This window comes from Anoplophora glabripennis, unplaced genomic scaffold, assembly GCF_000390285.2.
Source record: "Anoplophora glabripennis isolate ALB-LARVAE unplaced genomic scaffold, Agla_2.0 scaffold275, whole genome shotgun sequence".
NCBI lineage: Eukaryota > Metazoa > Arthropoda > Insecta > Coleoptera > Cerambycidae > Anoplophora > Anoplophora glabripennis.
In genome coordinates, this window is record NW_019416374.1 from 447,294 (window position 1) to 464,599 (window position 17,306).

The following is a 17,306-nucleotide window of genomic DNA, read 5'->3' on the forward strand; positions in this document are numbered from 1 at the left end:
CTCGGCTATCCACGTGTAGATTTGATTTAAACTTGGTGCACATTATGCGTATTGGGGGTTCTCATAATTGGCAGAATATTTGTCTTATCCCATTAGCCAGTGGCGTGCAAAGGGGGATGCGTGGCCCCTTTTTTTTAAAAAAAAGTACGCCATTGAGTTTTTCGAAGAATGTAAAGTAAATTTAAATACTACCATACAAAAGCAATCTAAAAGGCCTCTTGGTATTTTTCGATAATACGCAGCGTTCATGAGACTCTCGGACTATTAAGATTTCAATGCATGAAAAAAAAATAATTACGACATTGAGTAGAGGAAAGTAATGAAAATATTTACAGGTTCTTGACTTGCTGCGAAACAAAAAAGTTGCTATAAATTTTAATGCAGCATTTGAATTCAAAGAAAAATATCTCTTTTTCTCATTCAGCACTACCGTGCCATGTTATCATGCATTGGAATCTTGATAGTCCAAGAATCTCATGAACGCTGCGTATTATCGAAAAATACCAAGAGACCTTTTAGATTGCTTTTGTATGGTAGTATTTAAATTTAGTTTACATTCTTCGAAAAACTAAATGTCGAAATTTTTTTTTATGCACTGAATTCTTAATAGTCCAAGAATCTCATGAACGCTGCGTATTATCGAAAAATACCAAGAGACCTTTTAGAGTACTTTTGTATGGTAGTATTTAAATTTACTTTACATTCTTCGAAAAACTCAATGGCGTACTTTTTTTTGAAAAAGGTGCCACGCATCCCTACCTTTGCACGCCACTGGCTAATCCGATAGGACTAATATTCTGTTAATTATGAGAACCCCCAATACGCAAAATGTGTACCAAGTTTGAATCAAATCTACTCGTGGATAGCCGAGATATGTCAAAAAGTGTTTATTTTTTTTTTAACTTCAACGCCCTGTATCTCCAAAACAAAGGCTTTCATAAAAAAAATTTATAGAGCAAACTACACTTAATTTTGGATAGGGAATACATTCCTGCATTTTCCAAATTTAAAGTGAAAACACCCTGTATACGTTTCAAATGTCCCAATTTCTTTAATTACGGTTTTCATTAAAAACATTTTTTCTTTCGTATACGCGGACACCTCTCTTGAAGGGACACTTTCAGTTGGTCCTGTTGGTGTCCGCCCAAGGGAGATTTCACTGTATTTGGTAAATATTTCTTAAATACGAGGATAGTATGGAAAATATTGGCTAGCGTACTTTTGGACTATTCACAAAAATATATATTTATCTACTGGACGAATGCAGTGAAAAAAAAGAATAATAATTTAATAAAATTTGCAAAAATGAGAAAATCTAAATAAGAATATAATTTTGGAAATACATTCATCAGCTTTGAATTCAAATTTTTAAAGTTTAGTATTTTGCTTTCAGTTTTAGTCTGTAATAAAATTATGAAAACCTGGCAAATATCTCAAAAATTTATAACTTCTTATAAAGTCTGCAATAGACAAAAAAGTGATTTCGTGACCCGAAGAAGAAAATACAAAATATTTAATTCGAATAAAAAATTTTCGTGGTTTAAAATTTATGAAATTCAATTCGAGAATGGAACATTTATTATATTATTTTTGAACATATAATTATTACAGAACATGGAACAACTTATGATTTCACGCCATGCTAAAATTCTACTGTCATATGGAAAGAGTTATGGATATTCTTGCAGGCCCTTTCAGCTGTCAGAATGTAAAATATTTTTGAAGTGACGGAATTTAGGTGTGGGGAAGACCTACATGTTTATTGCTAAAAATTTTCTATATATTATTATATATGTTCTATATATAATATATATTCTATATATTTTCTGCTTGTTCGAAATCTGTATCTCAAAATACTGATGTATCAATATTCCGTGTACTTAGAGATACCACAGATCAGTGAATCAAAATAAAATTTAATAATACTAACCTCCGTCTAAGGTTGCTTCATTTAACCGCTAGAGGGCGTTAAATTTGGTAAAAAATTACTTTTCTTCCAAACAATTAAAATAATAAAAATAGTTTGTCCTATTTAAATGGAACTAAAAGTTTCTGAACTCCAGAAGAAATTTTGGCTAGGGGCAAGTTTTGTTAAATTGAGTTATTTTGACCCCAAAAATCTGTTATAAGTTCTATGTGCACGAAATGTTGGGATTCTCTGTATAAGATATTGGATTTAAGATAAGGAAGTTGATAGCAACTTCTGGTATAAGTGGAAAGAATTGGAAAGTTGAAAAAATTTTCATTGAACATTATCAATAAACGCCCTTATTGAGATTTTTAGATTTCAATTTGAATTTCTTCCGCAGACATTTCTAATCAAAGATCGTTGTGAGGCACCGTGCATATCACTGACTGTAGCAACATGCCTAGTTTTTATGATACAATAAAATTGCAGTACCTTTACTTGTTTTATATTTATTGTGTGAATTGTGTAAGAAGTTTGGCCGACATTACTTCAGCACGAGATAGAGTATTCATAAATGAACAAAAAAGTTGTATATTACAAGGGCGTAAGATTAACAGTTTTCAAAATACAGCGAGTATTAATATTGGGGAGTTTCATCACAACGTGACAACAGCGCTTAACCTAACGCTTCACAGCTGATGCATACCACGTGTGCACGCGGCAGACTTGTCCTGGAATAACACAAATGTAAACAACTATTATTGTGAAATATTAGTAAATTTCAAGACAATTGTTTTCTAGTTTTTAAATAAATAAAATAAAATGTATCGATTTTGTAGTATGAAGATAGTGTTGTGCTTAACTTTTAGCTCGAAGTTTAGTAATTACGAATCTCTTAAAACAGGAACGTAACTTTTAATCAAATTATGGATTTGAAGAATATGTAATTAAAGATTCACGTCGTTCAAATAATCATACGTAGTAAAAATAATTTAGGTACTTACCAAAAAGCAAAATTCAGTAATTTTTAAACGCTCAAGTACAACATATGCTCAAAATGTCCACCACCATTTTCGATGCACGCACGACACCTTCGAATTCAATTTTCGTGCACTCACTGGAAAATACCTCAAGAAAAGGTAATAGTCTCGGAAATAGTGGTACGCAAGAAACACTCAGACACGGTCCAACTCCAGATACCAACGGAATTGCGTATTGCTGGACAGCTTAGTACCTCGTGTTATCCGCCGCGCCGATGTCACATTGCTCGATATGAATTTTATTGAATTTTAAATTTATTACAACGCTAATTATTTTTTAAAATTAGGCATAAAGAAGTTCAAAAAAGTGATAAACATTGTATTTTATGGTGGTCTATGCACGCAGTTATGTCAATATTCCTTAATTAATCGGAACTTATGTACATCAAGTTGGAGATTTTGATAATTTTTTTCTCGGGAATGGTTGAGTTTAGCACCCATGTTATATAAGTTTTTTGTTTATTTTAATGTATTCTATCGTCTGTTAGAATTAAGACATTCAAACTTCTAACACCCTATATGATGTAAAATGATAGAAGGGTGTTATGGAATAAGTAGGATATCTGTGAATTTTTTACTATACGAATAGGTACTATAAAAAAAATTAAAGTCCCTAATTTCTTTGTTCCTTGCCTTCTGATTCCATCATTCTTGAAGTGCAACATCTAAATTTCTAGATATTAAAAAAATATTTTAAGCAGTCCTTTTATTTTGCCTTTCAGTACATAAATAATGTTAATTACGCCTTCACCTACGATTTCTTGTGAATACATTCTCACTATCATAAAATATGATATAGGGCCGATAAAAATGTTACATGCTTAGTTACGGTTTATAGATACTACAAAAGGATAATTTTTGATGTCATGGTGTATAATATAATGGTATTCTTTTCAGATCTGATGTGCTGCTCACACGCAACAGGATCATGTAGAAGTATCTGTGAAAAGGTTAGTGTTCTATCACGATCGGTTAATTACATTAGTAGTACTATTTTTGCAAATAAATGTTGCAAAGCCTATTAGCAATTTATTAATTAAATCAATTTTTAAAGGGAATAGAGTGTAATTTGTAATGAAATAATAAAATGTGGTTTAGCAAATTCACTTAAAAATGATACTTTTTCGGAAACTGCCCCGAGAAATTATTAAAATTAACGAAAAAGTTAATGAAAGTTTGAAAGTACCCAATCCAAAAGATGGGAAACAAATTCAAGTTTCAAATAGGATACCTACGAGTGGTTGAAATTTCTGATTAGGTTGCTCCGTCATACTAGTGGTTGACATTTCTGATTCGGTTACTCCGTCATAATCTATAGGTAGGTACTCCTTGAAAAACTCTTGCACCATAAATTGAGCTTCGGAACAGAGATTATCTTGCCTCCACGTCCGGAATTAAGAGGATCCGGTGTAATATTAGGAACCTGATTTTGCAATTTTCTACCAAACAAAATAATGGTAGTTGGTTATTGTAAAATTCGTTCCATTAAAATGAATAAATTTACAAAAATAATTATTATAAGAATGTATTCACTTTTATTATCGGTCCTATAAAAAATACTTTTTTTGTTCTGGGTAACTAACGTGTCTTTCTGAAATTTAGGAAAAAGTATTAAAATATCAACATTTTATTAAAATTTTCGAAAAATGTATACTTACTGTATACAGGCTGTTACAAATTTGCTTCTCATTGAAAAATAAACGAAATTTCGGAAATCCGTTTTTGTTTCATATCAGCTTGGTTTGAGGTGATATTGAAAATAGAACACTTTTTCATGGCAACTTTTTACCCTCTATCGAATGGCATAATCAATTCTTATGTGTAACATTTCTCCAGGCCCATCATCAACTTCATTTTTTTAAATACGACCCTGGAAATTTTATTACATTTTTTGCAAACCTTCATGACCCCCAATACTGTACTACCTCAACCCGAACCAGATTCATACGTTTTGTCTCGAAAAATTCATATTCAATGTATTCGTTCCAAATTGATCTAATTTTCTTTTAGGTTTCTATGTTTCGTGAATTATCGTACACTCTAAGTGTCGTTAGACCCTGTGAAATCCACCTAGTTATTTAAATTATTACCATCGCACGTTACAATAAAACATTATTAGAGTTTTAATCTCCATCACCTGGGCATACATAATTCGATAAATTGTTGCTTCAAAATGGAAACATCGTTACATTTTTAATTCATTATGATAAATTCTTAAAAATGCATATGGACAACCAAAGCTACAAATGAACCTTTAAGAAATTATGAGAAATGTTGGAAATGAAGATAAGCGTAATATGATCGGAAATTGTTATACCTGTAACCGCAACTGTGAAAGAGTATGTCAGATGTAATTATATGAATATCCTGAAAAACATTAGATCGTTTGTTTGAATTTTCAGTAATAATAAAATGAGTTAATTTAACTTTGATCGGCTATAACTAAGTATTTAATTGACCAATCGATCTGTTTTTTTTTTTAAAGAAGCATCTTTCCATGAACTTTAATTTAATATTTGGTTGAATATTCACAAAGTTATTCTAATTGTTTATAAGTACAAAAATTCGACCAATGTTTGAAAGAGTGAGAGCCCTTCTATATGTGATTAAATTTTCAAGTATCTAACGGCCTTGGTTTTTGCTGTGCAAAATTTTGAATTTTTCAAAATCTGGATTGCAAAATTATTATGCAAAATCTATCGAACCGATTTTGATGAAATTTAGTGTGATGATTCTACATAACATGAAGTTTTCTTGAGCCAAGTATGAAGGTCCTATACTCAATTTAAAAAAAATTGTCGAATATTGTGCCGCTAAAAGTTAAGCTCATGTTTTTTTATGCACATAGAAAAATTTTCATTTTCAGTGATATTTGAAAGCCAAAAAGCCAAATATCTCCGTGGATATACGATTCACCCAAACCAAAACAGATACCGCCTAGTCTAAATGTCCTTTATCGTCAATCTGTTAGCCGCTATTATGTTAAATAAATGAGTAGTAGATACTAAATTTTTCGTCTTCGCATATTTTACAAATTTTGTGTTTTTGCTTTTAGCGAGTGTTGCGGAAACAACAACTTTGCGGATTAATGCCCTGTACTTAAATAGCTAAAATCATTCAATAACAAAACACTTTATTATTTAAAAGACCATGTTTTTTGGGGTTGTTATGTCATGACTTACGTACCTGTTTCCATACTTCTTATGTACTTCATTAGCCCTAGCGATAAATCTTTGGACTGCCTTTGTTGTTCTCGGTTTAGATTCTGTGGAGTAGTTCAAATATTTCCTAATGCTAGCTCAGAAGCTACTTTGAAAGTAGCTTGCGACGATAAGATACATGGGACCTGGCAAAACAACTCGAAAAATCATGGGACTGAAAAACAACAGCACAGACCATGAAAGCCTTAAACCACTAGAACGCTTTGTTATATTTCACCCACACGGAGATTCCTTTACTAATAAAGTATGGTTATTACAATTCCAGTCTTTAAAATTTAAAGGTGTCTGTAACTTCGAAACAAACGATAATTATCGAAATTATATTTGCATTACTTTGCGAAAATTTGTGAATCTCCCTAGATTTTTTAAATAATTAATTTGGGACAATTTTAGGTATATTCATAATGCTAAAGCACAGATAACTACCAGAAAATAAATCTCTACTACTGCAACGAGATAACAATTTAAAATTCACTTAGCATTTTCCACCGGAACACTCGGTGCTATATATGAGAAATGTCAGCGTGCGACTTCCGGTCACGTAGAGAGAGGGAGCATTATGAAGTTTCTAACGTTTAGGCCTCACATTAAATTGCGAAGTGGGTGGCAATTATTCAATTATTTATCGCCGCTATAAAGCCGAGGCGACATCCTCCGCTCGCCATTTTAATATTTAACAGGCCGTCGAGGATAACAATGGAGGGTGGAGTTTTTATGACTTCTGTCTCTCATTTAATGCTGTCAAAAATACAAAATGTACCGAAATTAGCTTGTAATATTTTACTATCGCAGCCTATGAATAAAAATACGAGAAATGGTTTATGCAGGATGTTTCTGAAATAAGCGTGTTCCTTAAAAAGTGTTATAGATGGCACGAAAACCAGCAACTTTTATTAAGGGGCTGATGGTATAAATGCTTGTTTCCGAAAAAATTAAGGAAATTAACCATAAATGTAAGCCGACCCTGTGCGTCTTGTGCACTTGTGTTGTGTGCCGCAGTATTACTTAGCCGGCGTATAAAATGCTTTCTGATCAAGAACTAGCAGATATGGTGTTAATGTACCGTGTGACGTCTACTACAGGAAAAATTATTACACCCCTATCATTTACAAAGGGTTCAGGCATTAAATAACAACGTGTGAACTTTGCAGTGGTTTCGACATTAAATAGCACAAGATCCGGATTTTACAAGAAGATGCTTTTTATGGATGAATGTTGTTTTACTAGAGACGGCATACTAAATTTTCGCAACATTCACTATTGGTGTGATGCTAATCTTTACGTTATATAGAGATCTCGTTTCTAGCAATGATTTGTGGTGTGGCGTTTTTGGTGACAGAATTTTAACCGTCGTTTGGAAGCATGTTTATTAGTACATTGAAACAATTTTGAACAGTTTTTGTACAGTATATCGTCTGTTGGTAAGTAATTCGTTTATTCGTTTAATTATTGTGCTACTTTTAAACGAGATTTGATTAAATTTCAACATTTTCGAACACAAGATTTAAACCGTCAAAACCGACATGAGCGCTTTCGCACTGCGGCGCGCGGCAGCTTCGATATCAAAAGTACAGCTGGCTGCCGCACCAGGGACAGCTTTAAACCGAAACAAAACATCGAAAACGACAGTAAACCATTTTCATGGCAAAATGTTAAAATAATAATTATTGTTCTTTTTCTTTCTTAAAATATCTCATATACTATCCCAACTAAATTCAGTAGCCCTCTGTTTGCGCAACATTTAACTTATTTAAACTACCCTATCTTTTCTATATATCCATGATAAACATACTTATCTTGGGATACGACGCATACATTATTTATCTTCCAAGAATTTCATTAAATTTTGATATATTTGTTCGGTTTAATATTCGTTAAATTAAATATTATTATTATTACTTGTTTCTGAGACATCTTCATAACCAGTAAATGGGCAGTCTCTCATTATAATGGTGATTTTTTGAGTCAACCACAAAATTGTTAATTATCTTTTTTTATTTTAACTTGCGTGATTTTTGCAATAAATTAATATTGCAAGAAAAGGTACACTAAGACATAGATATGAAATTCCTGAATTTGAGGTAGCTTTAGCAATAATGCATGCCGATGAAACGGAACCTAATCTAAAGAAATGTGAATGTGGAAAACCTTGGAAAAAGTGAATTTAGCTATTTATAGACTCTTGTTACTTATTACGTTCATACTGTCGTGTAATTTTCTTTACTATCGTTCGCACTAAATGACGTCACGAATTAGCGCGGCAGCTGACACCCATTTAGAAATTTTATTTTGCGTTACAACGTTTAATAATTATTAATTGACAACCTTTAAAGTTTGCTAATATTTTTTAGATATTTAAAAAAATATATGAAAGTTGCCCATAGTCTAAAAATACAGTTTACAAAATACACAGGTTTTTGCGTCATGATGTTGCATTGGCGATCTTATTTTTAAATATTTGCAATGCGGTATTATAGTTCTAAAAATTATTGGAGTTTCTGTCAAATAACTGTATGTTAACTATATTTTACTACCATTTAATAGACAAATACATATATTTTGTTGGTGAAAAATATATAAACAATATTTAAAAATTGAACTTATCGCACGTAATCTCGTAAAACAAAAATTGCAATTTTAACATACACAGAGTAGGTGTTGAATGAAAGTTTTTATTTTTATAACATTTTCGGTTTGATTTACTGTCGAAATATCAACGCTTATTAGGTAGACGTTATTTTTCTACAATCACAACAGTTTTTATGTGGAAAGAAACTTAGTAAGAAAAATCGTCACACCACTTTCAAATGAATTTTTGACAGAAACAAAATTGTTATAACATGGTAAGAAATGTACGTTTATGTATTTATGTATAAAATAATTCTCAAGTCCCTTTAGACCTCGCTTTAGACACGACAACTTAAAATAATTTTGCGCATTATTTTTAAACTAAACTAAATTTCAAAACTTCGTGTTTTAACTGGCATCAAACGATAAAAATTGTTTTAATTTGTGGTTCTACTCTGTACCAAACTGTCCCATTTTTTATCTTCGTATACCATTCATAATTTGAAAAGCTCGTTTTATTTGTTATATGTATAAGAGGTTCTTATCCTCCTTATTTTCCACTCAGTTGAAGAAAGGAAATGTTATGTGTGGTACATGTAATAAATTAAAGATATTTTAAAAATAATACTCATACGAGTACACTACCTACTGAAAAGAATTGAAAACAAAAAAATTTCATAAATTTTTTAGTGATTTTTCTCTCGTAAAATGGTTAAGTGGAGATAAAAAAAGCATTCTGAAGCTTTTAATTTCTAGTTTCAAGATTTTCTGACAATTTTTTTTCTCAAAGAAATACCTCTAAAAAAAAAATTTCATATTTCTTTTAGGACTCTCCACTGTCTCAGGGATTTTTTTTTCGAACATAATCAATATAGAGATCAGTTAGCTTCAACTTGCTTTTTGAAATGTCTCCATACGACTATTGGTTACCGATATATTGGTGGTTGAATGAGTAATGACATCTTTGTCTTTAATCATCGATATGTCAGCAACAAACTATTGCACAGTAGATCCAAAGGTTGCTTTCAAACTTGAATAAATGCTCTACAAGCACCTATCATCGGTTTTGAAGAATCTTTTTTGAAAAAATACTTTTTATAGTATTTTAGATAATAATCTACCGTTAATTTACAAATGTTGATGGAAATATCCATATTGAGAAATTTTTGGAATTGAATGTACTCGCAATAACCCTGTAAATTGTCAAATATTTCTGATAATTCAAAGCAGTCCCCAACTCAAGTAGAAATAGACCTTATATCGTTATTGAAAAACTAAGATGACAATTATAGCATATTATCTAACTATTTTAAGTCTGAAATAAAATGTGAATCATATGTATACACTTAAAATGTTCTTACTTGACCACAGTTATGCAACTATTTCCTATGTATTATATTTAGGCGAGATATTTTTGTATTTTGTGCACAAAACCGTTGTGGTAAGTTTTTCGACACAGGGATTGTTTAGTAATCTCTGCTTCAAAAGAAGCTTTAATTAATTTTCACACACACACTTTAAGTAACTCAAGACCGAATCGCTTTGAAAACAAAAGAAATCGTAAAAATGTACCGAATGAACTTCTGTAAATAAAACAAATACTTGCCAAATATTTTCTTATAAATTTTATAGTCCTATTTGAAGTTTTAATTGCGTTCTTTCAAAAATAGCGCAGTCGTAGATCAAAGGCAGTCCCATTTGATTTAAGTTTATAATAACAGAAATATAAGTATTGGCGTGAGCTATTAATAGCTTGTTGAAATATGGTGTAATTCAGGGAGAACTGACGTCGAATTTATGTTCCTTACTGTAAGTCGGTGGCACATTCTTAATTTGTGGGAAGAATAATATTCTAAAAGAATACTCCCAACGTTTCATTTGTCCATAGCTCTCAACTTTCTTTTTAGGTAAAACCGTCAAAGAATATGTAGTATTAATCTTTTATAGTGTTTTCTTTGTAAAATTATACACTTTTATCATCCTATCGCTTCTTTATCAATTATTTCCTAATCTTCTATGGTCATCTGTAGGTCTACTGTTGTCCTCAATAATTCTTTTAATTGGGCTACACAACTTTGACAGTGGCTCCTTCACATAGCTGCCAGATTCTAATTTTTTGTTTGTTTGTATCAGTTGCTACCGCACTTTTTCTAGATTTTTTAGTCGCACAATATATAGGCTGTGGTCTTATCTTGCTCCGACTAGTTGTCTCCTCTTTTTAATCTGATTATTCTTGAGCCTTGCATTGACCATTTTAGTACTCTTCTTATTACTTACTCTTGTTGATCCGTGACTTTGGTTTGCTACTGCTATCAACTCATCAGATGGTCCTTTTAAAAATCTCTTGGCTTGCCTCTGCCAAGGATTTCTTGCCACCATTTTTGGGCTTAACCGTGCGAATGCCATACGAGTCTAGATTTGATCTAGTTTGAGTTATTACATTTACTGCTATTTGACTATAGGACTAAATAACAATTCGTTATATATTTTTTTTCGTTTCTCCTCAGTTACACACTATCCATCCATTATCATTTTTGCAACATGATTGTGATTACGTATTTGAGCCGTCCATATACCTAAAAGGCAAGATTTACTAAATTTATTTGGAATTGTTAAAACGAAATAAAATAGAATACAAAAGCTAATGTTATCACTTAAATGTATTCTTGCATTGTAATTTTTATTAAAGGATATATTTGATCGACTTATTCAGTATGTACAGGCTGGTCCATTTTCGATGGGATTTCAGGGTATCTCAGAAACTACTAAAGATATGATAAATCTGACACCACGTTCTCGAGCTCGATTTTCATGGCAAACTCGACTATCAAATCAGAAATTTGCTATCTTCATTTGTTTCTGAGTTACAGGGCGTTTCTCGTTATTGTGACACTTTTGAACATGTCTGTATCTCAGCTGTTAAATAAGTTAGAGTTAAAGTGAAAACTGCTCAAGACTAATTCTTTGGCGTAGAATTGAATGCCGGTATTAGATTTTTAGTAGGTCTTAAGATTCCGGAGTTATGACCCAAAGTTATAATTTTTTAAATGGAAATCGTAGCTGGTTATGACCTAAAAAAATGGAGATTTTTTTTTGCTTTTCAGCAATATACCACATGCTATAGTTATTTTTCCAAACACAGAAGATACGGGGTGTTTTATATATAAATTCGATCCTTTTTTACATTTTAATATGGCTGGCTATGAAAATACATACAAAACTATAATTCTTACTTTTACAAAACTCATATCTGTTGTAAAAATATGACGTTTATTTAAAATATATATTACAGATAAGAAAAGACAGAGTTTTCAAATTTTTATTCCACTTCAACTGAAGTTACAATATTAAACGTAAATTAAACAATAGTAAGTACCTACATCAATAAAAACTTTCAAAAATGATAGCTAAATGTTCAAATTGCCGTCCCTCAACTGTCACACATTTCACGCATCTTCTGGCAACGCTTCGGGTAGCATTCATTAAATGTATAGGTATTTGAAATATTATTAAAAGGAATTTTAAATATAATGTCTTTTAGAAAACCTCAAAGGAAAAAGTCCAACGGACTCAAATCAGGTAACCTAGCTGGCCATCTGATCGGTCCGTTTGTTCCTATCCACCTATCTCCTAAAATTTCGTTAGTATTATATTATCACACGAGTATATGTTGTGCATTTAAAATAAATGTCATATTTTTACAACAGATATGACTTTTGTAAAAGTAAGAATTATAGTTTTATCTGTATTTTCATAGCCGGTCATATTAAAAAGGAAAAAAAAATATAATTTATATATGAAACACCCCGTATCTCCCGTGTTTGTAAAAATAACTATAGCATGTGATATATTGCTGAAAAGCGGAAAAAAATCTCTATTTTTTTAGGCCATGGTCAGCTACGATTTCCATTTAAAAAAATATAACTTTGGGTCATAACTCCGAAATCTTAAGATCTACTAAAAATCTAATACCGGCATTCAATTCTACGCCAAAGAATTAGTCTTGAGCAGTTTTCACTTTAACTCTAACTTATTTAACAGCTGAGATACAGACATGTTCAAAAGTGTCACAATAACAAGAGACGCCCTGTAACTCAGAAACAAATGAAGATAACAAATTTCCGATCTGACAGTCGAGTTTGCCATGAAAATCGAGCTCGAGAACGTGGTATCAGATTTATCACATCTTTAGTAGTTTCTGAGATACCCTGAATTCCCATCGAAAATGGACCAGCCTGTACATCAGTGATGTGACAAATTTACAAAATCGATTTTTCTCGTCTAAGAGGCTGATTCCTTAAAGAATAACATTTTTCCTTGAAACGATTCCTAAGGATATCTTTCAAATATTGGAAGACATTCACTGTTTTTGATCCATTGAAGATGAAATTAGTTTAGATAGTGCCTTAAAGGATTTAGCTAATTACGCTTAGAATTTGACCAAAAAAAACAACCAATGGCGTTATCACTAAATCACTAGACGCCTATTTAAAAAATTAATACCTTATTGAATATTCTTTAACAAAGTCTGAACAATTTCGGACTGGTTGCCAACTAACAATAATTTGCTTCTGGGCTGGATGGTGAAGAAATTCAACGTCTAATCAAATAACGAAGAAAGAAATTATTATTTTTTATTGAACTGTACGTCATAGCTTGAAAACAAATGACAAGCGCGAGTTTTTTCTTATTATTTTGATACGTAGAATCCATTCCTGGAGTTTGGTGCGATTCTCCCGACGTACTCTGTATATCCATCCGTGTTGTACTTTCTGTAAAAGTAGCCCAGGGAGCCATCTGGTTTTCTCTTGAAAAGGAATGTCAGAATGCAATTTTCTTCCATCTTCATGGTGAAGCTGATGTCCAGTTGTTTTCCACTGATATGGTTCAGGGATGCTCCTGTGTTTTTATATCCATGAGACCAGATAATAAATGTCAACATATCTGAACAAACACTTCGATTTAGAGTTACTGACTCCATAGCTTCCTTGTCAAAGACTACTGTGTAGATAATTGCCAGTTTGTTCATAAAACTGATATCTAAAGGAGAAGAAGATCCATTTGATGCACACCTTTGTCAAGTCTACAAGTCTATAAAATTCTCATCCTTGTCTTCTGTAATAAGCTTTTGATGAAGTTCTTTCAAACCTATTTTAATTGGCAGGTCAAACCTCACTAGTCTAGTCACCTGGTTCCAGTTGTATTCCCTTGATCTTGTCAATAAAATCTTCAGTGTTTTTAACGTGGTGTTCCGTGGTGTTCACTATAGATTTTCATTGACAGATTTAAGTATAGATTACTTCCAATCAAAACGTTTGTCGCTTAAACTTTTTCTTATCTATTCAAGTTCAAATAAATCTGCATAATTTAAGGTTTTGCGCAAACTGTATAGTAGAACAAAAAAAATGCACCAATGTTCCCTTTGAAAACAGTCTATTCAAATTTGTAATACAAAATTTTCTTCAACATCAAAAAACTTTTTTTTACTGGTCGTACCGCAAATAATTATTTTTTCTTACTGAAATAATTTTATTCGAATGGTATATAGAACATTATCTTTTAGTAGATGGTATTTTAATTAGTTTTGATTTTTTAGCAATACTTTTATTATTTCGGAAACCTTTTACTTGTACGTCTCAATTAATAAAACATACGTTTTATGCTAATAATTGAGAACTATATACCCGACACAAATATCGGACTTAATCAAATCCATCCATCAAAGTGACTTTTATTTGATTTATATTTCATTGCATCTGTAAATATACCTTGTGTTTCGCTTCCATGTCGCAGTCTTATTAATATTAATGCAATAAGTACTTCGCCACATACAATTTTCCTAACATCAATATGAATGTCTTGTCTCTTCGAGGTAAATTCCGAATGCTGACGTGAATAAGTATCCGTTTTGAATATTATATTAACAAGTCATGGGAAAAATACGCTTTTATTGCACATTGCCAGTTAGTCATCTGCATCGAACGATATTTTAAATTCGGCCCTGGCCCGTTTAAATTCTTTGATGTTCAACGAAAACCGAAGTCTTCGCCTCCCAAATGTGTAGCAAAGTCGTAGACGACTGGAAAACGTAATGTAAATGTAAACAGAATACAAAAGCTTGGATATTTACATATATTTTATATAAAAATATTATTCATTTTGGTCTTAGTTAATTGACAAAGTAATACCGAATTTACTGTTCTGAATATGTCCAATATCTTACTTTGTCTCTTTCAGTTTTCTTTTCTGGTAACTGCTGGTATAGTCTTTCCGAAGTCAGTTGAACATACATAAAAACGCCTAGCAATAAAATTCAATGAGGTTCATAGCCGTCCCTAAAACAGTTTTCTGCTAATAATATAATGTGTAGAAAATTTCTATTGTATGTTCATTTGACCAACAACATATTTTAATTGCCATCAAACAATTTTATTATATTGATGGCAAATTTCAGTTTGTTCTGTTTCAAAAGCTCTCCAAAATGCCATTTTGTAATAAAATTAGTAAATAAAATATCCCTTTTGCAATTGTAATGTGAATGATTAATAGAAGGTGCATATAATAAATTAAAATTACCTGAATCACACCAAATTCCGCATTGCTGCACTGCACTGCTAGGCAATTTGTCAACCACTTATCAACAACTGAGATTTATTGCCCAATCGCCCAGTTCGGCTGTGGGTGTACAAGGTTTGCACGCGCGCGCATTCTTCAACTGGGCGAATACATTTCTACGTTTAGATCGACCAGACCTGTATATGGGTATGGCTAAATAAATATGGGAACAAGGTTTTCAAACATTTCAATGCTACGTCAGCGACCGAACTTGGTACATACTGCCAACCTCTTGGTTCTTCAATTTAGATCGGAAAGACTATAACCAAATAGCACTACAACATAATTCTATATTGTTTCTTTAGCTGTTGTTTCCTTGAGATGCCTATAAAGATAGTAGGTAATTGTTTTTTAATACAAATTACAATGAATTATATGCTTACGAATCTTAGCACAGTGAAGCAGTTGAAAACGTTGCTTACTGATTTAGTTTTTTTGCTAACTAATTTTATTATCTTTGAAGTAGGTATAAAGACATCTAACCATGACACAACTTTAATTCTTTGATCTTTAGATGATGCTTTTTGGTGTAGGAGAAAAATACTGCCCTCCACAACATACATTTTTGAATCAGAATTAAGCTCATGTTGTTCCTTCAATTGATGTTCCCTTGAGGTACCTAGAAAGATGATACGGAATTGTTTTCCATTTGTATGAATTTAGTGATTCTTAATAGAAAGTGATGTGAAGCTTGACATTTGAAGTAGCTGAGAATGTTACCATGTTCTTGGCGGCATCTATATTTCATATAAATATGTATTGACATAATTTATTTGTTTAACGTTGTATCTTTCTATGTCTCATTAAGATTTCTTGTCTGGGATTTTTAAAATAACTCTATACCAAAACACAGCTACACACAAAAAAGTTGTCTGTACTTTTCATGCAACATATGTTATTAAGTATTTTTGCCTCCTGATCACAAATCCGGTGTCAGAATTGAGCTATCACATCACAGCAATTTCCTAACTCAAAAAGCAGGTCAAAATAGCAAAAATTCACGAAAAAGTGCTAGGAAAAATACAAAAAAAAATTATTTTCTTTATTCAAACATTCATTTATATAGTTAAGACCCCGCCGAACGTGAATCCGCGGTCAGAATTGATGGTTCTTTTTCTAACCTCAAAAAAACGGGTCAATTAAGGTCAGATATCAGGAATTTTCAAAAAATAACTGATTTGCGTCAAATTTGGTATACGGGGGTTTTCGGGGTCGCTGATCACGGATTCAAGGTCAATTTTACAAAATTCAAGATGTACCAAATTTGGCGCAAATGTGTTATTTTTTTAAAATTTGGTCGGCCATCTTGGATCCACCATCTTGAACTGTACAAAATTGAACTCGGATCCGTGATCAGCACTTTTTCGTGAATTTTTGCAATTTTTGACCGATTTTTTTGAGGTTAGGAAATTCCTGTGATTGATAGCTCAATTCTGACACCGGATTTGTGCTCAGAAGGCAAAAATACTACGGATAACATATGTCGCATGAAAGAACAGACAACTTTTTTTTTTTGTGGCTTTGTAATCATTTGTACTGCATTCAGCATTGCTCTTCAATTCATGTTTTTTTTAAATATCCAGAAACATGGTTATTTGCCATTCCCATTAATAAAGTTATCTTCTAAAATGGTAGGTTTGAGCTTTGGCATTATGAAACAGTTGATAATGTTGCTTATTGATTGAGGAGTTCATTACTTGGTAGTTTTATTCCGACTAAAGTATGAAGCTGTATTTTTAGAAGTAGGAAAATAACACTAACACTACATAAATAGAAATCTTTTGAATTTCTATTTAGCTCAATTAGCTTTAGTTAACGCTTCTTCGAAATATCCAGAAATATAATATTTTTTTCTATTTCTTTGAGTTATATGTTTCGTAACGTTAAAGTGGTGATATGCGGTCTGACATTGTGAAATAGTTTGAGAATGTTATCTACTGATCGAATTTTGAC

At 31.9% G+C, this 17,306-nt stretch overlaps 1 protein-coding gene across 1 annotated transcript in view; it reads left to right on the top strand.

Annotated features, from left to right (window-relative positions):
* The window catches only part of LOC108908436 (reversion-inducing cysteine-rich protein with Kazal motifs), a 211,658-nt gene that overhangs the window by 16,882 nt on the left and 177,470 nt on the right, over positions 1–17,306 (top strand). Inside the window, exon 2 of the mRNA XM_018712473.2 lies at positions 3,847–3,899. Within this exon, the coding sequence (XP_018567989.1) occupies positions 3,847–3,899 (53 nt within the window). The remainder of the gene's footprint in view (positions 1–3,846; positions 3,900–17,306) is intronic.